Source organism: Macrotis lagotis, chromosome X, assembly GCF_037893015.1.
Source record: "Macrotis lagotis isolate mMagLag1 chromosome X, bilby.v1.9.chrom.fasta, whole genome shotgun sequence".
NCBI lineage: Eukaryota > Metazoa > Chordata > Mammalia > Peramelemorphia > Peramelidae > Macrotis > Macrotis lagotis.
In genome coordinates this window covers 685,579,381-685,604,257 of record NC_133666.1, presented here as the reverse complement: position 1 = coordinate 685,604,257, position 24,877 = coordinate 685,579,381, and the positions used below count along the sequence as shown (strand labels likewise).

Sequence of the window (24,877 nt, the reverse complement as noted above, 5' to 3'; positions counted from 1 at the left end):
GGAAGGAAGGAAGGAGGGAGGGAAGGAAGGAAGGAGGGAGGGGAGGAAGGAGGGAGGGATGAGGGAAGAACAGAAGGAGGGAAGGGAGGAAGGAGGGAAGGAGAAATGAAAAGTAGAAAGGAAGGAAGAAAAGGAGGGAGGGAAGAAGAGAAGGAGGGAGGAAAATGGAGAGAAAAGAGAAGGAAAGGGAAGGAAGAAAGAAGAAAAGGAGGGGAAAATGGAGAGAAAAGGGAAGGAAGGGAAGGAGGGAAAGAGGAAAGGGAGGAAGGGAAGGAAAAAAGAAAGGAGGGAAGAAAGGAGCAAAAAGGGAAGGAGAGAAGGATGTGAAAAAGGATGTAGGAAAGGAGAGAGGGAAGGCAAAAGGAAGGAACGAAGGACAGAGGGAGGGAAGGAATAAGGAGCAATTGTTGTGCCAACTTTCCTCCAGCAATCCCTTTCAATGGTCATTTCCAATCCTTGTTTCCTGTGGGGTCAGAGGACACTTGGTCCAGCCCTTCCAAGAAGACCACCCAAGGGACTTACATGGATGAAGGAGAAGTCATCCACCTTGCCCTCAGGGCCAGCATCCGAAGGGGCCGCTCCTCCTTCCGCCCCATCGGTTGAATCCAAGTCTGTGCTGGAGCGGTCCAAGCTGGTGCTGCGTTGGTCCCTGGAGGAGTCGCCGGGTTCTGCAGGGGAGGCAGGCTCCGTCTGAGACGACAGGGAAGAGAGCCGGCTGCTGGGAGGCTGTTTTCGGGCCGAGGAGACATTGCTGTCAGAAGAAGGAGACTCAGGAGCAAAGCTGAAGAAAGAAAGAGACACGTTGATAAGTGACAAATATTGTTTTTGTGCTTTTTCCTTATATTTAGTATCCTTCCTTCTAGATGATTTGAAAATATCTGCCTTGCCCACCTTAAAGAGTTGGAAGTATTAAATAGCAATTTTAATGGAGGCTTCTTGAGGGTCTGTCCTTGTGCTGACCACACGTTCGGCCCAGGGGACATCCACTAAACAAGGCATTGTGGGAAATAGAAAGGTGCCTAAGAGACCCCCTGCCCTCTGAGAGCTGCCAATATCAGGGCACTTCTCTAAGTCTTTTTCTCAATTATAAAATGAGAAGAATCAAAGCACCTCCCATAGGTGCTTAGTCAGTAATAAGGGGAGGGGGGGGTTGAATCTAGGTCCACTAATTCCACATTTAAGACTTCTTAGAATAGAGAAAGTCAGAGTAGGGAGAGATATTTAAACAAGTATTCCCTTGGACTGGTAGAGCATTCCAGGCTTGTATTGATCGGATCAGCCACAGTTGGGACGCACTGCCATTTGGCTCAAACCTAGCGATGCCATTTGGGTCTTTTTTGAAAACAAAGGACAAGAACCAAGCAACTAGAACAGGGGATGTCAGGGCTAGGAGGGGCCATACAAAAGAGACTCTTTTCATCAGGGAAGGGTCCAGAATGTGAGCTGTATAAGGGGACTTTAATCAAAAACCACTGAATCTCCCAGCTGCCAGGGCCTTTGGAGACTGTCTCACTGGATACTGTGACAGAGGAGCAGCCCCCTCCTCCCCTCCTGCTTGCCAGGTGTTCTCTGGAAGCCAGTTCTCCCCTGAGAGAGGTACCTGCCCCCTTATGAAGGTGCATGGAAGCAGCCCCAGACAAAGGAGAAAAGGCCTTATCAGATGCGCCGAGAGCCCAAGGGGTGGTGGGCTTATCTGAGACTCCCTGACAGCTGGTAATTAGGCCTGCAGCTCATCACATTTTCATACAGACTTGTCTGGCAGTTCCCGCTGGAAATGGCGCCGAGGAACCCCTCCTCCCTGCTAGCTTCAACATGGGGCCAACAGCCAAAGGAGATCTGGGCAGGGACAGCGTTCTCAGCTGCTCAGGACTTGAAGCACTGTGAGCCTCCCTTGGGGCCTGGGTTCAAGTCCTGCCCCTGATTTCGACACAAAGCCTGGGGCAAGGGAGGGTACCACTGAGGTCAGACATGGACTCAGATCTGACTTTCCGTGTCTGGATCCATGTTCTCTCAACAAATCAAGCTCCTCAGAGTTACCCCAGGCATCAGAGAGCTAGGGATTAATCAGGGTTAATAATAATAACAATAATAGCTAGGGGTTTTTGCAGCATCTGCCATGGGTTAGGCTTTTTGGGGATACAAAGAGACCCTGCCCATAAGGGGCTTACAATCTAATGGTAGAGACATCATGCCAACAAAATATACACAGCAAGCTACAGGCAGATAAATAAAGGAAATCATTAACAGGGGGAAGGTGCAAGAATTCCGAGTGGTGGGGGAAGGCTTCCTGGAGGAAATGAGATTTTAGCTGGGAAATGAAAAAAAGCCAGGGAGACCAGCCATCTGAGCAGAGGAAGGAAAACGATCCAGTGCTGGGGGACAGTCAGAAAATGTCTGGAGAGGATAAAGAGAGTCTCTTGCTCCTGGACAAGCCAGGGGGCCAGTGTCACCAGCTCCAAGAGTATGTGTGGGGGAGTGAGGTGAAAGAAGGCAGGAAAGTTAGGAGAGGGCTAGGTTATGAAGGACTCTGAATGACAAACAAATGGTTTAGGTCTAATCTTGGAGGCCATAGGGAGCCACTGGAGTTTACTGATGGAGGAGTGACAGGTCAGACCTGAGATTTAGGAAGATTTCTTTAGAGGCTGAATGGAGGATGGATTGGAGTGAGGAGAGACGCCAAGCATATAGACCCACCAGCTCTCATTGCAGTAAACCAGGAGGGAGGTGAGGAGGGCCTGCATGGGGGGGGGGGGGGGGCGTGCCAAAGAAGAGAAGGGGGTATTTGAGAGATGCTACACAGGGAAAATTTGGCAGGCCTGGGCAACAGCTTGGATATCAGGGTGAGAGAGAAAGTGAGGAATACTCCAGGCCAATGACCAGGAGGCCATTCCACAGGGACACAGGAGTAAGTGAAGTCAGCACTGGTCACACAGTATACATCTCAAGATTTGAACTCAAGTCTTCCTAACCTCAAATTCAGAGTCCTGTTCACTACAGGATGCCATCTCTCAGGGTTTTCTGTTTCCTCCTCATCCCCAAAAAGGACCACAAGTATAGGAGGCAACCCCCCCCACACACACACACACTCTGGCCCTAGGTATAATTCCATTGTCCTAAGCCTGAAGAAGAGGAAATAGAAAGGGTGGATAGGAGGCAAATAAAAGTTCCCTCGCCTCCACTGGAGGATGACAGGGTCACCAAGATTTCTTCTACTCAGAGTAAGTTAATCTATGAATCTAAAGGTCTTCCCAGTTCTGACACTCCCTGTTCTAAGGGACCTCCAAGTCCTGACATTCAGTGTTGTCGCATTTTTAGAATTATCTGTTCCTAAGGCCTTCCCATCGTTGATATTCTATGTCCTAAAGGACCTCCCAACTTTGATATTTTATGATTTTATGATGGGAGAATCCACTGGGTCAAGAATACCAGTTGGGCAGTTCAACAAGTCTGCCTTAAAAATGTTTGTTTCCTCAATCTGGCAACAAAGTCCAGGTAAAGCTGACTTCCTGTGGGGAATCTAGAGAAATACAAAATATTTTATTTCGTTGCAATTTCTGAACTGAAGCTCTTCAAAGACCTCAAAGTCAGGCTGCGTAGCCAGTAGGTGGCACTAGGCTACAATAGTACCTAGCAATCCCAGTCACTCTAGGCTCATGCTCGGCCTCCAAAGGACACCAGGGGGGGCTGTATCCAAAGAAGACCAACTAGCAAGCTCTCTTAGACCCCCCAACCCTTGAATGTCTGTAGGGTGGGATGCTCATGTGGGCTCCCCATCAGACTGTGGGCTCCCCAAGAGCAGCGGTGCTTTCAGTCCTTAGCACAGGGCCTGGCTAATAGTCATCTCATCCATCCCCTCCCATCTCTCATTCTGGAGAGGAAGAACTATTTCTCTGAGAGGTCCAGGCTTATCCAAGTTAATACAACAAGTACAGGATCTCATGACCCACTGGCCAAAGGTTCTGGCTGGGGACCTCACGTAGGGTTGCAAGTTCCATACAAAATCCAACTAGGAAACCTCCACAGAGAGTGGGAGTCATCCATGGACAACCTTCATGCCCAGGTATTGGAGGGTCATGGCCATTCCAGGCGGTGGCATAAAGGTGCACAAAGAACCACTGGTTTGGTCAATGAAGTGTGAACTGGACTTCAAAGAAGCCAAGACCTTAAAAATCTTATTTCTGATTTCTTCCAAGAAGCCTTGAATTGAAGCCACATATATGTAACTAAGAGACTTCCAACTCTCTCTTCAACAAAATTTCAATTATTAGAGAAATGGATCATAGGATCCTCAGCTTTTTTACAGCAGACCTTTCCATTCTCTGAAGGGGAAAGGGCCATACTGACAGCCACCAACTCATGGGCTCTCAACCAAGGGGCTACATAGGAGGTGATCAGCTCAGCTACCAATCCATGAGCAATCAAGTTAACTTTGGTATTAAATGGGTTGCCAGGGATCAGCCAGCAAGGACCCTCAGGTATCCTGTTTCTGTGCTGATTATTAAATTGGGGGAGGGGGCAGTTAGGTGGCCCAGTGGATAGAATGCCAGGCCTACGGTCACCAAGACTCTTCTTCCTGAGATCAAACCTGATTTCCTATACTTAACTAGCTAAATAACTCTGGGATAAGTCATTTAATCCTGTTTGCTTCACTTTTCCCCTCTATAAAATGAACTGGAGAAGGAAATAGCAAACATCCCTTTATCTTTGCTAAGAAAACTCCAAACCGGGTCATGGAAAGTCAGACACAACTGAAACAACAACAGCCAATTAATAGATCTCTATGTACTGATTCTTTTTTTTTTTTTTTAAGGTTTTTGCAAGGCAAATGGGGTTAAGTGGCTTGCCCAGGGCCACACAGCTAGGTCATTATTAAGTGTCTGAGGCTGGATTTGAACTCAGGGACTCCTGACTCCAGAGCCAGTGCTCTATCCACCGGGCCACCTAGCCGCCCCCTCTATGTACTAATTCTTAATAGCCAACAATCCATGTAGAGCAACCAATACATGAAAAACATGGTATTGGCACTCTGAGCAAAGATCCAAAAAAGGGAAGTTTACATTCTAGTAATGGAGACAAGACACACAAAAATAATAAGATACAACAAAATGTTAGTGATGAGACATACAAATAAAGGGAACAATGAGGATGTAGGACCAGAGGGTGAGGGAAATAAAATAATCTCTGGAAATGAGACCCCTCTAGACAGTTCATGTTCTAAGGGCCTTACTCTGACATTTTCACCCAGTTCTGAAATTTTATATTGTAAGACTCCTAATTCTCACATTCCCTGTTCTAAATTGTCATTAGCTTTGGCATCCTATGTTCTAAGTTCCCTTCTGGTTGTCCTGGATTTTGTAATTCCAATTCCTTCTCTTACCCTCTGTGACCCTTCAAATAGAGTAGTCTTAACTACTGCCCATCGGAAGCCCTTACGGCAAGCCCTGTGTCCAGTCCAGGGTGTTGCCATATCTCAATGAACACTTAATGAATATTTAATGTCTCAAGGCTGGACAGGCAGGCAAGCCTCAGTCCCAGGTTTCAGAGCTGAGCTGAGAGTTTTCTAAAGGGCCTGATTTCCAAGCAGATCCTAAGAAACCCCAAAGCCCAGCCCAGTGGGCCACGAGCTTCCCTACGGGGCTGTGCATAGGTCTAGGCGCTGCTGGGACTGCCGCCTCCAATTCTTGCTTGCTATTTTAAGGAGCGGTTTCCCGTGTGGATAGACCATGACTGTAGCACACGTTGGTGGTGTTAAGTGTGATCGGCAATCATGACAGCTCTCTGGAGAGGAATATGCCTCAGATCTCCTTCCAGTCTATCATTAACAGGGGAAAAAAATCCAGTCTCTAAGAGGGAGCTAGAAGCTGGGTACAATGAATAGTTACATTTCCAGGCCAGTTGGGATTAGTGGATAAAGAGGAGAAATCAATGAGGAGCTAATATCTTTAGCACAGCAACTTACACACAAGAGGGGCTTAGTAAGTGATCTGCTGGGGTGGCTAGGTGGTGCAGTGGATAGAGCACCGGCCCTGGAGTCAGGAGGACCTGGGTTCAAATACGGTCTCAGACACTTACTAATGACCCAGCTGTGTGGCCTTGGGCAAGTCACTTAACCCCATTGCCTTAAATAAATAAAATTTAAAAACAAAAATAAGTGATCAGCTTGTTGTTGTTCAGTATTTTTTTCAGTTGTGCCGGACTCCGACCTCATTGGAATTTGCTTGGCAAAGACATCTGCCATTTTCTTCTCCAGTTCCTTTTATAGATGAGGAAACTGAGGCAAGCAGGGTAAAGTGACTTGCCCAGAGTCACAGTTAAGAAGTGTCTGAGACTCCTTGGAACACAGGAAGATCCAAGTCTGCACCACCAAGCTTAGCTGCCCCTAATAGTTCACACGTGTAGTCGTTCACATACACCTCTATTTTTATACACTGTCTTTCCTGTTAGAATGTAAACTCCCCGAGGGCAGTCTTTGTATACATAGAGCCTTGTATAGAGTAAGCAGTTAAGAGATCTTTCTGATTAAATTATTAAATTTTTTTAGGTTTTTGCTTTTAAGTGCCCAAGGCCACACAGCTAGGTAATTATTAAGTGTCTGAGGCCGGATTTGAACCCAGGTCCTCCTGACTCCAGGGCCGGTGCTCTATCCACTGCGCCACCTAGCCGCCCCCAAATTATTAATTTATCCTCATATATTTACATGTGGTGCCTGACAAGTGAAGAGCAACAGTGAGGTCGGTCTGGTCTTCTTTGATAATGGAGGACAAGAACCAACCACCAACCAACCATGGAATCAAAGCTCCCTGAGGGTAGTGAACGATTCTGTTTTGTCTCTGTACTTCCAGAACCTGAAGCAATATTCAGCACTTAGTAGGAACTTTACAGAGTACTCGCTTAATTGAAATGAAGACTTGAGGAACAGAGACTGGCAGCAGGAGATGGACCAGAAAAGAGTTGGGTTTGGGAAGAGAAGACAACCAACTTTTATCAAAATCCAAGTATGGCCAAGGCGCTGAGTTAAGATGAGGATCATTTGAACCTCATAACAATGCTGGGAAGAAGATGTTGTTATGATCTCTATTTGACAGATGAAGAAACTGGGTCAGAGAGTACAAAAGAGTGATCTGCCCAGAGTTACAAGCTAGCAAGTTCCTAAGGTTAGATTTGAATTCAGGTCCAGGGTTTGAAGCCCGCCTCAGCCCCAGCCAGTGGCCAAGAGCTGAGTCCTGAGAGTGAACATTCCACCATCTTACCTCTCCCCACTCTGTCGAGGATCGTTCCAAGTCCCATACTGGCTATCGTTCTCCTGTACCAGAGTGTCTGTGTCCTTGGCTTCTGGGGGCTGCCTCACAAAACACTGTTTGAGCTGATCCTGCAGAGACAAAGGGGACAACAAACATGAGGGTGAGAAGAAGAGACTCCAAGATCCCTTCCCTGCCAAAGATCCCAGCCAGTTCGCACTATGTAGAGCTGGCCTGGTCACCCAAGAACCTCCTGACCCATCAGTTCAAGGTCAAAGTCAAGGAGATGAATCTCAGATGTTCTCTCACCAAACCTGAAAGAGTCTAAGTACTCCACCCAGTGAATAATTTCTATTCAAAAGCATAGACCAAACAATATATGCTCCATCATTAAGCCAATCTCCTCTTTATTATCCAGAAAAACCCTTGCTACCAAAACACCCCTACTGATTTCCCCATTGACAGTCTTCAGTCATTTTTCAGTCGAATCTTACTCTTCATGAACTCATTTGGAGTCTTCTTGATGGAGATTCCAGAATTTTTTTCCCCCATTTCCTTCTCCTGTTACAGATGAGGAAACTGAGGCCAATAGGGTGAAGTGATTTGTCCGGGGTCACACAGTTACTGAGTGTTTGAGGCCAGATTTGAACTCATGAACATGCATCTTCCTGACTCCAGGCCCAGACCCCTTTGCCTTTTGGTACCATCTAGCTGTCCCTCCCCATTGGTGAGTGTTCTCCAAACCCAATTGCCCCACAGGACCAAAATTCACACTACACATCTATAAATTTTGACTATATTTGTAATGATGTATCTGCTCACCAACTGTAATCTTCCCAACCCTAATTGAACGTAAGCTCCTTGAGGACAGTTTTCATTCCTGTCTTTATACTCAAAGGGCAGAGCACAGAGTTGGAATTTCATTAAGTATTGGCTGAATTCGCCATAAAGAACATTACTATGACTTAAAGTAAACATATCATCTAAGACATGACATCCAGTTTAGGACAACCTTTGCTACTGCAGAACTGAGGTCAGCTAATCCAAATGCTGCATTTTTCCAGAAAGGGAGGCAGAAGCTCAGAGAGGTGGTGAGTTCACATAGGGCAAGAACAGCAGAGACAGAATTTGAACCCTGGCCTTCAGATATCAGCCTATTGCCATTCTCAGGAAGCCCATTCCGGACATATAACCACTGGATAGTACCCAAAGCTTAGCCACAATGAGTGGAAAGCATCTAGGAGAAAGTTCATCAAATATATAGATGCCTCTGTCTCTGGGTCATTGATCCTATGAATTCCTTTCAGGAACCTTTCCTCTTCTACTGCCTTCTCCATGGAACTGAGTCATCCATTGAGAAGAAAGTTGAGCCGAAAATGGATCAAATATAGAAATGTTGGCTCCTCTGGGGATCCAGTTTCCCAAATAACAGAAACAGACATTCACAGTTTTTCAGAAGAGGCAGAGGTTGGGTTGAATATTATCTATCTTCTGGAAGGGAGAAATTGCTTAGGAAGGTTCCATGTTAAGATGTCTTGTTCCTGGCTAGTAAATGTGCTGCAAGTCGAGTCCCTATGATGAGTATTAGAACAGACAGGAGATTAGCAGACCTCTCAGGGAATGCCATCCCAAGGGTCTGAGTGCCAACCTTCTGGGACTAAGCTCAGAGAGCAAGGCCCTAGGAGATCAGGATTCCCAAAGATACCCTCTTCCAACAACATCAAGGCCAACAACATCATCTGCCTCTCACACAGTTCAGCAAAAAAGGGGAGGCAGTGATGAGTCCTGATGCCCTTATGGCAATAGAAATGGGGTCTGTTTCCCCCTTTGACCGGACTAAGATGTAGGTAAGGGAAGCCCCCTTAGGAGAATAGACTAACCAAGTCCCTTTTCCCATCAACACCAACCTGACTGAGAGGTTCACTGAGTCATAGTGTCCCCAAAGTAAAAAGGAACCTCAGAAATTATTCACTCCAACCCTCTGATTTTCCAGATAAATCATTTTAAGCTGATTTTATCTGGAAACAAATGTTTGGGAGGGAGAAGGGCTACATACGGAGACAGGCCAGAGAACCCACGCATGAGGCTTGAAGTCAAAGGGAACAGCTATTTTTAAGACATTCCCATCATTTGCAGTATATTTTCAGATTTATAGCAAAGCATTTTGTTCTATTCTGGTGGTGGTGTTTTATAGTGGGGTGACTGCTATTGGAGATCACTTCTATTTCATGACTTGGATAATGAAGTCACTTATTTTTCATAAGTCATTTCCCTAGCCTCAGTTTTCCCCCCCTCCATAAAATGAAGGGGTTGGACTAGATTGATTGTGGAAGGTCCTTCCTGGCTCCATCAGTCCATGCTCCAAGGTCCCTTCCTCTCACTTCTGACTCTCCCTGATCTAAGGTTCCTCTCCCTCTGACATTCCCCATTCTAAGACCACTCTCAGCTCTGACAGTCCCTGTTCTAAGACCCTTCCCCAGCTCTGATATTCCACATTCTAAGGGCCCTCTCAGCTCTGACATGCTAGAAACTAACCTTCCCCTGCACCTAGGTCTGACATTTTCCATTTCAGAGGCTCTAAGGGTTCTAATATCTCATGTTCTAATGTTCTCTCACTCTATGATCCATAAGCAACAACCTAGAACTTTAAAAGATCTTCTAAAAGTGACTTCATGGCACCCAATACAGTAAAGAAGGGGAAGGGCATTTGGAGGGGGCTTACCCTTTCCATATTGTACTGCCTCTCATCCACATAATGTCTATTATGAAGACTTTTAAAAAAAGAAGGGGTTTCCTGCTCAATGACACCCATGTCTCCCAGAGGTGCTCACAGAAATGCTTTCAGTGCAGCCGAAAGAGCCAAATACTATTCTTTTGCAGAAACCTAACATGCCCAAACATCCCTCGTGCAATTTATTTCTGGGCCCATCCTGGTGTTTAGCAACAGAGATGCAGATTTGAGACTTGAAGAGCCTTAAACATTATACAAACTTTCATGAGCAGAACCAGAACAAGGTCGCCCACATCTCCTCAGCTCTCTCTCTCTGCCCTCCGGGTCAGACTAAGATTAACCAAGCTCTTGGCTACATAACCTTTGACAAAGATTCAGTTACTTTTAAAATGGGAAGGAAATCTCAGATCTCAGAAGGGGAGATCAGGGCTGGGAGGGGTCTTAGAATGGGGATGTCAGAGCTGGGAGAGACCTTAGAACAGGAGATGTCAGAGATGGGAGGGATCTTAGAACAAGGGACATATCAGAGATAGGAGAGGTCTTAGAACAGACAATATTAGAGCTGGGAGAGAACTTAGAACAGGTAATATCAGAGATGGGAGGGGTCTTAGAACAGGGGATGGCAAAGCTGGGAGGGGTCTTAGAACAGGGATTGTCAGAAATGGGAGGATCTTAGAACAGGGAATGTCAGAAATCATGGAAAACAGAACAGACCCTGGAAAAGACCTCAGGCATATAAAGTTATTCCAAGCCACTCATTTTCTAGATAAGGAAGCTGACACCAGAAGAGGGAGAATGTAGGCTGCTTCAAGCGGCCCAGTGAGTGTCCAGGCTTCCTGACTCCTCATCCAACTTTAGTCATTACATGTGTCATTGCTTTCAATTTGGAAAATGCCCTGCCACCCCAGCAGAACTGTGACTGTGATCTAGGGGACCGAATGAGGTCATCCTGTCCCTAACTCCCCACTCCCTGCACTTTTATTTTTAGAAAGCCAAATACCCCCTTCAAGGGAGTCAGATTTCCTTTCTACCCCAGTCACATACTAAGAATACTGAAATCAGCAGGACCTAATAAAAGCCCCTGTCTGGGAGTGGTCCAGTGGGAAGGGACCACACCCTGGTTGCTCTCATAACACCCCCCTCCATCCTTTTGCTTTCCCCTCAAAGGCTGAACCCCTGGACCATGGCTTTCTTCTCCTAACCAATGGCCAAGGAAGAGAATTCAAAAATAAATTTCGTTCCATCAACAGTTACTGAGGGTCAGCTAGCCCTGATGTCAACTAATGGGGAGCAGGGAGGCACAAGACACAGATCTCACACCAAAAGAATGTAGAATCCTCAGATTTTAGGTTCATTTAATCTAAAGATGGAAGGGATGATGGATATCTCATTTAAATCACTCATTTCACAACAGGGGAAACTGAGGCACATAGAAATGAAACGACTTTACAGAACCATAGAACTTGGGCAATCAAACTTCCCCTTTCCCTCCAACTTGTTTAAGTATTATCCTTCCTTCAAGGCCAACACTGAGACCATCTCCTCTGTGAAGCCTGCCTGGACTGTCAGAGCTGGAGAAGACCTTAGGGTCATCTAGTTAAAAGATCCTAGGACAGCAGCCTGAGAATTGGGAAGGACCTCAAGGGTCATTTGGGCAAGCTTCCATATTTTCCAGATGAGGAAACTGAGTCCCTAAGAAGTTAAGTGATTTGAAGCCTGCCTGGATTGTAACAAGAGATGGAGGACATCTTAGGGTCATCTAGTTAAAGGATCATAGGACAGCAGACTGAGAGTTTGGAAGGACCTCAGAGGTCATTCAGTCCAGTCTCCATATTTTACAGATGAGGAAACTGAGTCCCTAAGAAGTTACGGGATTGGTTCAAAGTCATAGAAATAGTAAGAAGCAGAGAAGAGATTCCAAATCAGGTCTTCAGATTATGGACCTAGAGGAGGAAGGGGCTGCCATGATCATCCAGGCCAACACTCTCATTGTACAGCTGGGGAAACTGAGGCTCAGAGTCAGTGACTTCCCCAAGGTCATATGTACAGCTAGTGGCAAAGTCAGAATTTGAACCCAAGTTCAAGCTCATTCTCTCTCTCTCTCTCTCTCTCTCTCTCTAGCTAGGCGCCTTGGAGCTCCCACACTCTCCCCAAAGCAAATGAAAGTATGACTCACAATCTAGAATTCTTTCATTCTGGGATTCACCAGTAAGACAGGGTCAGTTTTAAGCTGGCACATGTGAATTGGTGTATTTGAAATCCCTGTATATGGCAAGTGGGTTTGAATCCTGTCTCCAACACTTCCAAACTGTATGACCTTGGGCAAGTACTATCACTGCTGTCTGCCTCAGTTTCCTCATCTGTAAAATGAGGTTAATAATAACCCTGCCTACCCAGGGTTATTGTCAGGATCAAATGAGATAATTGAAAAAAAATTATTTTAAAAAACCCTAATCAGTGTCTGGCCCAGATTAGACAATAAATATTAGTTATGATTATTTTATGAAATGCCTAATCTGAGCCATGCTAAGTGCTGGGGCTACAAAGATGAGACCGCGATGGGCCCTGCCCTTTGTGGAGCCAATATAATCCCCCCCTCCGCATAGCAAACTAAATAAAGATGCCAGATGATCCATGGGGTTCCCTACAACATGATTAAGTGGACTTCAGGAGTCACGGCAAAGGGCTGAGCCCTGGGGGTGGGGCCGAGGGGCTGAGGGGAAGGCTGCACCAGAGAGGCAAGCCCGGAAATAAGACTTGGAGGGTGAAGGAAGAAAGGGCGTTCAAGGTGAGAGGAAGAGCATAAACAAAACTAGAGAAGGGGGTAATCATCCTGGAGGGTTGTGGGCAAGGGAGTCTACAGCAAGAGCCCGTCTGTGTCTGCTGGCCATTCTTTAACCACAAGGCACTGGGTGTTTCCTAGTCTCCCCCCCAACCATCCCACAAAATGAGTCTTCCTCTCTAATCAGAGAGGTTTCTATAATTTATCAACACCCACCCACCCACCACAGCCCCCATTTTGTTGACCTCTCCAGTAAGCAGAGCCAGGCAGATGCTAATGAATTCCCAGCCTCCCCATCAATGTTTGTGGTCCCATCAGCCTGCCACATCTTCCTCCCTAGAGTCCTGATGCGTTATATGAGTCCTTATATAAAGGGATGCTGAAACTGCCAAGTCCCCTGCTCTTCAGGTGCTGACCGACCATACAGAATTCTCAAGCAGGAGCGCTACCTGGTAACAGCCCAAGTTAGAGGTGGGGATGGGGGGGGGGGGTATCTTAGAGAACCCAGAGGCAGAAAGAAGGGTCTGGGAGAAAAGACCCTGTAGGTTGGGAAAGTCGCCCTGCCCTGCTAACTAAGTAAACTTGTCTGAGGCAAGTCACTTCATCTTTCTGCCTCAGTTTCCTCATCTGTAAAGAAAAGAGACCATGGTGGTTTCTTGATCCCATGGCAATATGGTTGATTCTGCTAAGTATGTATTTCAGTCACTAAAAAAAGTATTTTTTAAAGCAACTAATAGGCTTTTACAAGCCCTCACCCCATCATGTTCAAATTTTGCCATTTCTACCTTCACAACGTCTCTCCAACTGACCCCATCTCCTAGTCTGAGTCCTGGCCCTGATCAGCTCTCACCTAGAGTAAGGCAACAACTTCCTAACTGGCCCCTACACATCAATCTCTTATCACTCCCATCTACCCAACACATCTCTTCCAAAGTCATGTTCCTTGAACAGGTCTGACCATGCGGCTCATCTCTAGGATAAGCCAACCTGGCCCCAACTGCATTTGTTCCAGCCTCTTTAGGCATCAGCACTCCCCTCCCACACACTTCAGGTGAGCCCAACAGGCTAGTCTCTCCATCTCCTGTCCGCCTGCCCTTGAGCCTGGAATGCTCTCACTCCTCACCTCTGCCCTTCTTTAAGATGCAGCATCTTCCACACGAGATCTTTCCCTGATGCTCTCCCTCCCCCCAATGGCTAGTGCCCCCCCAGAGGCTTGGATTAGCAGACTCCCCGAGTCTAGTCAATGTTCTAGGAGTCCAGAATCTAGGTTTTCAGATAAAGCACTTCACTGTACTGGAAGTGATCACATACTAAGGCATGCACATGACTCAGTACACAGGGACAGAGTTCTGGGATTTGGGACAGTTGAGCTTTTCTACATTTCCATGGGAATTCAGAATGGTGAACTGGGAAGACTAAGCAGATCTCAAAGGATCCCCCCCCCCCACCTCCTCTATCCCCCCCTTGGGAGACCTCCCTTCCAACTGCCCAGGATCTTGGTTTATGGATCTTTAATGCTCCCAGATGGCTGACCACTACCCACTGCTAGGGTGACCACATTGATAAATAACTTTTAAACAGGGTTTGAGTTGCTAAGAGTTGAAGCCCCCCCCACACACACACACACACACACTCCTGGTGTCCTCCTTGGAGCTGGAATTGGTCTGCAGAGGTGGGGAAGCTCCCACAACATAGAGTTAAGAAAGCTATAAGAATTCAGAGAAGAGAACCAGAAGGAAGGAATAGGCTCACAGCTGTATAGACTTACCTCTAGAAATTGCCTACAGTTCATCTAGTCCAACCCCTTCACTTTACAGATGAGTAAACTGAGGCTCAGGACCCAAGTCACAGACCAAGTGCCACAGGCAGGATATGAATCCACATCCCTGACTCCACTTCCCAAGTTATTCCCATTCCACTGTGCTGCTTCTCCAACTATCTCCTTATCTGAGGGTTGAGAATAGGATGAAGAGAGCCATGGGAGCTACTGACAAATGGGGCCATCAGGAGCTGAGTTGAAATCCCAGCAAACTTCACCTTCCTGGCACAGCTCAAACTCCTCTCATCAATAACATCAGCTTGGGAGCTGAAGGAATTGAGGGGAATTCATGGTGTGAATCAGTGAGGATAGGTTCAACTTCCTGAAAAGATGGTCTCACCACTTCCCCAAGGAACCAGCTGGCAAATGAAGCCAGACACCAAAGGCTGGAAGATGTTCAAGCTGGAGGAGGGTCTTGGAGCTCCCTTAGCCCAACCCCTTCCTGTATAGATGAGCAAACCACCTGGAAAGGCAATGACTCAATTAAGGTCCTACAGGTGGCCACAGGCAGGATTTGTAGTAAGGGCTTCTCACTCTAAAACTAAAGTTCTTTCTGATTTGGGAGAGCAAACCCTTGTTGAAAGGCTACCAGCATGCCCCTCCCCAAGTTACTAAATCATACCCACTCTTTGATCTAGGTCTATATCTGAAAGAAATGAGAAAAAAAGGGGGGAAGCCTAGCAACTCTTTTTTGTGATGGGAAAGAATTAGAAATGGAGGGGATGCCCCCATCAATTGGGGAAGGGTCAAGCAAGTTGTAGAATGTGATTGAGATGAAATACTGTTGTGTTATAAGAAATGATGAACAGGATGCTTCCAGAAAAAAACCTGGCAAGACTTATATGAACTGATATAGAGGGAAGGAAGCAGAACCAGAACAATTTATATAGTTAAAAAAAAAAAAAATATATATATATATATAGTAACAGTAATATTATAAAGAAAATCATCCATTAAAGTCCTATTCAACACAATGACCCACTGAAATTCCATGTTCAAAGAACTCCTGATGAAACACAATTCCACTCCAGATAAAGGAATGCTATTTTCTTTATCTTCCTTCTTCCTTCCCCCTTCCATGCTTCCTTCTCTTTCCTTCTGTCTTTCCCATTTCATTTCCTTATTTCTTGTTTTAGGACATGGCTAGGACAGAAATTTGTTTTACATGACTGTTTTTGCAATGAATTTTTTTTCTTATTTTTTCAATGAGTGGGAGAAAGGCAGTGGAAAAGAATTTGGAACTGAAAAAAAGGATTAAACTGAATTTTTAAAAAGAGAGGGACATCAAGCAACACCAAAGATATGGTTCTTCCCCCAGATCTTCCATGGGTCATAGGTTGGGGAACTGGATCATAGCCAGAAATGAGGAACTGGGCGGGTCCCTCTGAGGGACCTCTATGAGGTGAGAGAGACCCGTGGTGGAAGTATTTAATAAAAAAAAAGGCCAAACTTTAGTGATTATCTAGTCCAAATGCCTCAATTTACAAATGAAGAAGCTGAAGCAAAAAGAGGTTCAGTTATTTGTTGATTGTCAACTCAATGAATGAACTCATTCCAAAGCTGGGCCTCAAACTTGGGGCTCCCTAACTCTTCTCTTGTGCCCTCCCCACTACACAATACAAAATCACTCTAAAACAGAGTGTCAAATATGCCAGCAAGATTCTCTAGTACTATTGGAGCAAAAGCAAAATGTAACTGGAAAAGGTTTAAGGAAGTAAATCAAAATACAACAGAATAAAGATGATATTAATATGTGGTTTTGAAAGTCACTAGGAGCCTGTAGGGGGTCTTAGGTTTTATTTATTTGTTTATTTTTCATTTCTAGTGGAGTTTGACCCAGTGGTCTAAAGGCTCCTGAACAGAGTCTTTGATCTCCTGGTTACTCCAGAGCCACAGGCCTGTAGCTGAGATCCAGAAAGGTTCAGTGTCAAAGCCCCAATTGCCTCAGCTGTGGCTACTTGTGTCTGTTCCAGTAGAGGTCTCAAGAGAAAAGAGCAAGAGAGCATGAGAGGGTCTCAGAGCAGGGGATGTCAGAGCTGGGAGGGACCTTAGAACAGGGGATGTCAGAGCTGGGAGGGACCTTAGAACAGGGGATGTCAGGGATGGGAGGGACCTTAGAGAAGGGGATGTCAGGGCTGGGAGGGACCTTAGAGAAGGGGATGTCAGGGCTGGGAGGGACCTTAGAACAGGGGATGTCAGGGCTGGGAGGGACCTTAGAACAGGGGATGTCAGGGCTGGGAGGGACCTTAGAACAGGGGATGTCAGAGCTGGGAGGGACCTTACAACAGGGGATGTCAGGGCTGGGAGGGACCTTAGAACAGGGGATGTCAGGGCTGGGAGGGACCTTAGAGAAGGGGATGTCAGGGCTGGGAGGGGCCTTAGAACAGGGGATGTCAGGGCTGGGAGGGGCCTTAGAACAGGGGATGTCAGAGCTGGGAGGGACCTTAGAACAGGGGAGGTCAGAGCTGGGAGGAGGCTTAGAACAGGGGATGTCAGGGCTGGGAGGGACCTTAGAACAGGGGATGTCAGGGCTGGGAGGGACCTTAGAACAGGGGATGTCAGGGCTGGGAGGGACCTTAGAACAGGATGCTAGAGTTGACTGGAGTCATACTCCCATTATAAAACCAGAGTGGATGCCATCTTGTTCAGACTTCACCCCCCCAAGCAGAAATCCCCACTCCAGGCTCCCTGCCACATAGAAGGACCCTTCACTGAACTCCTCCTGTGTGTTCTAGCTCACTTCAGAGAGTCATCAGGACATCCCACTATGTCTTGACCAAAGAAGAGATGATCAGAGTGCTTAGAGTTTGAAAAGTACAACCCTGGAGAGACCATTTCTGCTCCTCAATTCCTTATCCCTCATTATTTCATGGGGGAAAAAAAAATCTCCCTTCGCCAGCCCACTGCCATATGGCACGCAGATCCCATTATGGAACAGAGTGGTGGGCTGCTGAAAGGAAAGAAGCCTCATGGCGGTTTGCCTGGTCTGGAAGCCCCTCTTGAATTCAGTTCCTTGGAGACAAGAGAAGCCAAGTTCTGTCCATGGCAGGCATGGGTTAGGGTTCAGCTTGGGGACTGGACAAGACGGGCCTTTCAGGCAGCAATCCCGCCAGGAGGGTGACAGTGGCCAAGTCCCTGCTCTGACCCTGACCTCCATTTATGTTTAAGAACTGAGGGAAAGAGGGTTTTAAGATTGCTCCTGCCCTCAGGTAGCTCACTGTGAAAGAGGAAATGAAATACAGATGCAAAAGCAGCTAAACAGGCTAATGAATGCTTTAGAAAGACAAAGAACCACATGGCAAAGGAGCTTGATAGGGAAAAGTCTTCCTTGACAGGGATCGGCCAGGGAGACCTGAGAGCAGGTTCAAATCCTAAGTATCCATTCCTGGGGGATCAGGACATGGTTAAGGCTGTATGACTGCCTCAGGGCTAAAAACCCACAGCTTAGGAGGAGGAGGAGGAGGAGGAGGAGGAGGAAGAGGATGAAGATGATGTTTGTCCTTCATTCTCGAAGAAGACCATGGTATCAGGAGTGACACCAGGACAAGCACATGAATTGGAATTGAGTGAGGGGGGCTGTGCTAAATCACCAGCCTCACTTTCTCCTCCAGTCATCTGGGCCCAGTGGCCAGATATGAAATCAGGATGACTGGAGATGGCCCTAGATGTGAGGTAATCAGAGTTAAGTGACTAGCCCAAGGTCACACAGTCAGTAAGTCTTGAACATTTTCCTGACTCCAAGGCCAGTACTCTAACCATTGCAATACCTAGATTCTTGGGAAGAGATGTCTCCACTCAGGAGCAAGGCAGCAAGGTCCCATTGGAAGGAAAGATGGACCATTACATCCCCAAATGCCAGAGGCTGCTTAGTGCAGTCCTTGCTCCAGCAACATTCTCAGCAAAAGGAAGGAGATCCTCCCTCACACTGCAACCCATTCTGCCTGGGCACAGTCCAGGGCCAATGGTCCCCCAAAAATCAAGCCAGGGTCTCTTTGGCAACTTCTCATTGTTTTTGAGTTCTAAGAGCCTATTTGGCATGGGTTCATGGAACCTAAGAACTTATGAAGTCTTAGAACCTGGAAGACAGAATGTCAGAGCTAGAGAGGGTCTGGGAATGAGATCAGAACTGGAAAGGAGATCAGAGCAGAGAATGCCAGGCTTATGGATACCTAGAACATAGAATGTCACATATGGGAAAGGGTCTTAGAACAAAGAATGCCAGAGCTGAGAAGGGTCTTAGAACAAAGAATGTCAGAACTGGGAGGCCTTTAGAACAGGGAATGTCAGAGCTAGGAGGGGTCTGAGAGAGCATTCAGTCTAACTCCCTTATTTTAAAGACAAGGTAGCAGGACTTTAAATTGCAAAGCAATCCAGAGCCCAGCTTAGAGTAGGGATTCAGTGGCTCTTTGATGGTCAGTTCATCTACCAATCTTCATGAAACTCTGAACCTGGCCAAGTGATGTGGCCATCAGTGGCCTTCCTATCTAGGCCTGTCACTAGGAGGAATATCAGACTCTCTCCATGGTAGAGCCTTCCCTTGGAGGCTCTGGTGGAAATGAAAAGCATCACCAAAGCTGGGCAGGGGTAGCCCAGAAAGAAGAACTGCAGCCTCCACTTGAATAGATATTCCTGAGGCTGGGAAAGCCTTCCAGGCAACATTTGTAATTCTCCCTCTAACTATTTATAGCTTGTTGACAAAGTACCGATTACCGCCCAACTTAATTAGCTGATGAAGCCACAGGCTTCTGCCTGATGACTGGTCACAGACAGACAAAGTCCTGGAAGGGTCCAAACAGCCCATAAGGCCCAACTCCTTTACTGTACAGATAGGAGCCCAGCTGAAAAGTACTTCAGAGATCACCCTTGGGATCCCTGAGGACTCACAAAGCTCAGAAAGGATTTCAAGAGCCAGATCTCAAGATGCTCAAGTCCCCAGAGGCAACTTCATACAATTCCCTCCTTGTATCGTAGAGGAAACTGAGACTTAGGGACATTAAGTGGCTTGACCTAGATCACACAGAATCATCGATATAGAGGTGGAACATTCCCAATCAGCTACCACAACCTCCTTATTTTTACAGATAAGCAAACTGAGTCAGAGAGCTTAAGTCTATAGATTTTGCCTAGGATTTTGTTGTCTAGTTGTTTCAGTTGTGTCTGACCCTAGTTGGGATTTTCTTGGCAAAAAGACAGTGAAGTGGTTTGCCATTTAGAGGAAACTGAGGCAAACAGGATGAAGTGACTTTCCCAGGGTCACATAGCTAGTGAGTGTCCAAAGTTGGATTTACACTCAGGTCTGCCTAACCCAGGCTCAGTATTCTAACCATTACAACACCTAGTAGTAGCAGATCACAGAGGAGGTCTCAATAAATGCTTCTTGAGGGTCAGACTTCCCTGCCCTCATTAATTCTTTTTAGACAAGCTAGCCTGGCTGGAGGTCCCCAAGCAGAGGCCGGTCCACAGTTCTGCTTTGGGTTGGAGGAGATGGCCCCACAGGGCCATCTCTTCCAATCCGGGGATCCCGGGATTCTGCCATGCTCTGAAAAGCCTAACAGACCACATGAACCTAAGTTATTATTACTTCAGCTCCATTTATCAATGCAACAAGGTCACTTTACTTGAATACAAAATGTTCCTGTAGGCATGCTTTCAGCCTTGGGTCATTCTTTTTTTCTGTGCTTAAAAAAAAATTCCCCAAGCCCCATTATAACTTCATTTCGGTTCAGTGGCAATTGATATGACAGCAGAAAAAAAGATTCACTGGCCTCTTTTTGCTCCCAGCTAAGGATCTAAGAGCTATATACGCACCATTGGGTATTTCTGCCCTGGTTTGGGTGAGGTAGGTCTGGTTCACCAGGCAGACACTTAGATCAAAGATAAGGGTGTACTTCAGACCAGGCTTATATAAGACAGCATAACCTGGTCTCAAGTAGACAAGAAGTCTGGTAATGGCTTGGTCAATGCGGCAGGTCATCACACCAAAATCTGTGATCCGGGAAGGCTAGAGGTTTGGTGTTGACCTGGGGTAGGGAGCCTAGGCTAGTTTGGGGGAAAAATCAATGAAACTGGAAAAAATCTCACATGCTCTTGAGTTGTATTAAGAGAGGAGATGATGAGCAGGACTAGAGAGAAGTTGGTTCCTCTCTCCTTTGCTTTGTTCAGAGTCTTATGTAGGAAGACCATAGAGCACCTAGGGGATGGTGATCAAGATGGGGAGGGACCTTGAGCTCCTGCCATATAATAGAATATGAGAGATGTCTTCACATATCGAAGGGTTATGACACAGAAGAGAGATTAGCTTTATTCAACTTGTCCCCAATAGGCAGAACCAGCAACAATGGGTGGAAGGTACACAGAGGGAGAGATTTCAAATTGATGTGAGGAAGAATTTCCCCACAATTAGAGGTTCAAAAGAGGAATTTGTGTTGCTTTCAGAATCAATGGGTTCCTCCACTTGGAGGTCTTGGATTTAAGCAGAGGCTGTATGTTAAAGGGAGGATTCTCTTAAAAAAATATCCTTTCTGGGGGCGGCTAGGTGGTGCAGCGGATAGAACGCTGGCCCTGGAGTCAGGAGTACCTGAGTTCAAATCCGGCCTCAGACACTTTACCTAGCTATGTGGCCTTTGGCAAGCCACTTAACCCCATTGCCTTGCAAAAACCTAAAAAATAAAAAAAAAATCCTTTCCAACTATCAAGTTCTAGAATTTGCCCATTGTCCTAAGACACCTAGAATACTGGATCCCCCTTTTATCTGCAACAACCCAAGTCTTCTCCTGTCAATCAGATCTTTTGAGTAGGTAGAGTAGGAGCCTAGCCTAGCCAGCTGGTTAAGATTCCTTCTAGAGAGCACTTCATTCTCCTCCTATAAGAAAAGTAAACAGTGCTTTCAGATCCAGTGAGGGAGGAATATTTCAGTATCTCCACAATCCACATGGAATATTGTGAGAAGTCTAAGGGGGAGAAGGTCTTGGAAATCAGGGAAATCCAAGAACATTTCATGGAGAAGGTGGTATTTGATAAAAGGCAAGAAAAAAGTAAGAAGTACCACCCAGTTTTGACCATCTCTTTCACCGTGAAAACTTAAGTTGATGCTAAAGGTGCCTGGTGAATTTATTGGATGACTCACCTCAAAAGACCTGATAGGACAGAATAAAGTTTCTAAGCCAGATTCACCATCCAATTCTCTAACAGGCCATTTGTGGCTTCTGTGGCAAAGAGTGGGAAGTTGAAGACTCATATTTTTATCGAACACACTGCATTATTCTCATGTGATCACTAACGTCTTTTGGAGGCTCGTATTTCTGTCCGTGGGGAACCAAAGATGCTTCTTCAAATATAGCAGGCCAACACTGTTACTTTCAGACATCACATGGAAGGGAATATCAGCGAAATCCCATGGGAGGGAGAGATACCAACAAATCTGAATATCAAACAGTCCTGACCCACCGTTGCTAGGCAACTGGAGCCATTCAGTGGTACTGTGCCCGTCTCCCTCCCCTTCTCCCAATGGGATGTTTTATCTTAGCTTTCCTGGGGACTGCTAATGTTGATGAGACATATGATCAAATCAGATATCGAGGAATAAATTAAATGACCCTCCCCTAAGGTTCATTCCTTTCATCACTTAAAGTGTAATAATCCTAAAGTTGGGGAAAAAAAACTGAAGGGTCAGCTAGTCCAATCCCTTTGCTTTATAGGAAACTGAGATCCCAGGGAGGGGAAGTCACTTGACCAAGGTCACACAGAAGATAAGAAAGTCAAGATTCAAATTCAGGTTCCCCAACTCCTTTCCATTTCCTAGAAACTACCAATCTCACCCCTGCTCATTTCTCAACCCTATCCAGATGTCTAATCTGACCATTCTATCAATATTTCAAAAGTCAAGTAAGAACTACAGACCCTCCCTATAGGCCTCTGTGTGCTCATCTATAAAATGGGGTTGGGGAATTGGGGCAATTTAAAGTCTCGGTCTATAATTTTAGGTTCTAAGGTCTTTCTTCCCCAGCTAACTGTAAAACTTCTAGGTCTTAAAAAGGTTGGGAGTTAGGAGAGAGCGGAGGGAAGTGGCCAAAAGGGAAGGTAGATGTCTAAATTTTTTTTTTCAAAACAGTCAGGAAATCTTGGCTAATGCCAGCCCTGACTGATGTAGGAGTAGATTATGTTAGTTCAACTGTCCTCAATGATTTGACTGTGGCCTCTGCTTACCCCCAGGATTCCAACTCAAGTCTAGGACTTTTAGGCCTGGAACTCTCCCCACCTGCTGTAGAGGTTTCCATTCCATGGACCTGGAGCCACCTAAACCTTCTCCCTATCCCCTCTCCTCCTGTCTGCTCAGTGAATACAAAAGCTCCAGCCCCCTTTCTTTTTCCTCAGACTCCAGCAAGCCCTGCCTCCTAATTAAGCAAGACCCTTGGCCCACTTGGGTATCTCAAAAAAGAAACAGAGGCGTCCCTCTCAGGAAACCTTCAATGCTGCTCAATATGCTTTAAATTGGTATCCAAACTTGCAATTTTCTCTCTGATCCCATAACTACTCTGTCCTAGAGATGTCAGTTTTGGTGGGTGGCAAAGATCCTTAGAAATGAAACTACCTTTTAAAGCATGGGGCTAAATATTGAAAATCTGTCCCACCTCTGGACATCAGCATGGGTGGGAGAAAGAGGCTATGTGTCCCTAGTTGGGATGGGAGACGAAGGTGGAAGGAGGAAGGAGTAAAGTGTTTTGATAATACTCTAGCAACAAGATTTCTTTTTCTAAAGTCCCCCACACACACCTTGGATCCCTCAAGACAGATACAAAAAAAACTCATAGGAACCACATGGCAATGGTACCTTGGATCAAGAGCTGGAACGGACCTTGGAAGTCAAATTCCTACTCTCTCCCCTTTATAAGTGGGGAAACTGAGATGGAGAGAGACACCATATACAAGATCATAGGTGGAGTTGGAAGCTCAAGTCTAAATCACTTGTAAGAGGAAGTAACTAAAGCCCAAGAAGAACAGTGATTCATCCAAGGTCAGCAGTAAATGTCCAAAGTCTGAGTCTAAAGTAGGTCATCAGATCAACCTTCTGAAGTGATAGCAAAACTTCCTTTTTTCTAGCACTATCAAACTGGAATTGACAATAATTTGGAGGGGGTAGGGATAGTGTTTCTCCTTCCTTAGGTATTTTCCCTGACTGTACCCCATGCCTGCAAGACTCCCTTTCTTTCCCATTTGTAACACTTGACTTCTCAGGCCCCCTTCTGCAAAAAGTCTTTCCTGGGGCGGCTAGGTGGTATAGTGGATAAAGCACCAGCCCTGGAGTCAGGAGGACCTGGGTTCAAATCCGGTCTCAGACACTTAATAATGACCTAGCTGTGTGGCCTTGGGCAAGCCACTTAACCCCATTTGCCTTGCAAAAACCTAAAAAAAAGTCTTTGCTGGTCACCCTTCATGACCAGACATAATGGTGTCAAAAAACCACTTAGGACAGCACCTGTGAGAATGAACTGTTTACAACCCCCCGCAAAAGCTTTATATAAGAAACAGAAGCATACAAATAACAAGTAGCGTGGTTATAAACCATTCTTAATTGTTCACTTAAAGTAGACCCACTAAGAAGGCGGCAAGGCTATGTTGACTTCATGGGCTTAATACATCCAACAGAAGGCACTACAGTGGAATTCCTTCAAAGGGTGGCTATAATTCAGTCAGCAAATCTCGGAGTTGTCAGGGTCCTTGGGCTGCCATCTCACTTAAATCAAGAATCTCAGTCACATCGAAGGGTCAATCAACCTCTCTGTCTCAAGACCTCCATCACCTCAGCAGCCCATTCTCCTTTGGAAAGATTCACATTGTTCAGAAGTCTTTCCTTATGTTGGGCGTTGGTTGGCTTCTCTGTAACACCCAGTCCAACCCATAGCTCCTGGATCTGCTCTCTTGGGCCAACATCTGGATCTTTCTCTAACCCAAATGAACCTTCTCCCATAATTGGTAGAAATAAGTAGGGTTGTAATAGATACATTTAATTTCCATTGATCCTAGTCAGGGGACAGTCTGATGGAATGGGAAGGGCTGACATTTGGACTGGAATCCCATTTCAGTAGTTAAATGACCTTGAACAAATGACTTCATATATTCTGCCTACTTTTTTCCACAATTGATATATTTTTCCAATTAAATGTTACAAAAATTTTTCAACATTCATCCACATGCATACGCATATTTATATTACATAATTTCCTTCCACCTTCCCTTCCTACCCCCTCCCCTCGAGGGTAAACAGTGTTGTGAACATCATACATATACATTTGTTTTGAACATATTTA

General features: G+C 45.9%; 1 protein-coding gene across 7 annotated transcripts in view; it reads right to left on the bottom strand.

Annotated features, from left to right (window-relative positions):
- Positions 1 to 24,877, bottom strand: part of KIAA1671 (KIAA1671 ortholog) — a 319,688-nt gene that overhangs the window by 11,542 nt on the left and 283,269 nt on the right. For all 7 annotated transcript variants that reach the window (XM_074206146.1, XM_074206145.1, XM_074206148.1 and 4 more), the window contains 2 exons: positions 7,251 to 7,369; positions 523 to 781 (listed from right to left, as the gene is read on the bottom strand). In XM_074206146.1, the coding sequence (XP_074062247.1) occupies positions 523 to 781; positions 7,251 to 7,369 (378 nt within the window). The remainder of the gene's footprint in view (positions 1 to 522; positions 782 to 7,250; positions 7,370 to 24,877) is intronic.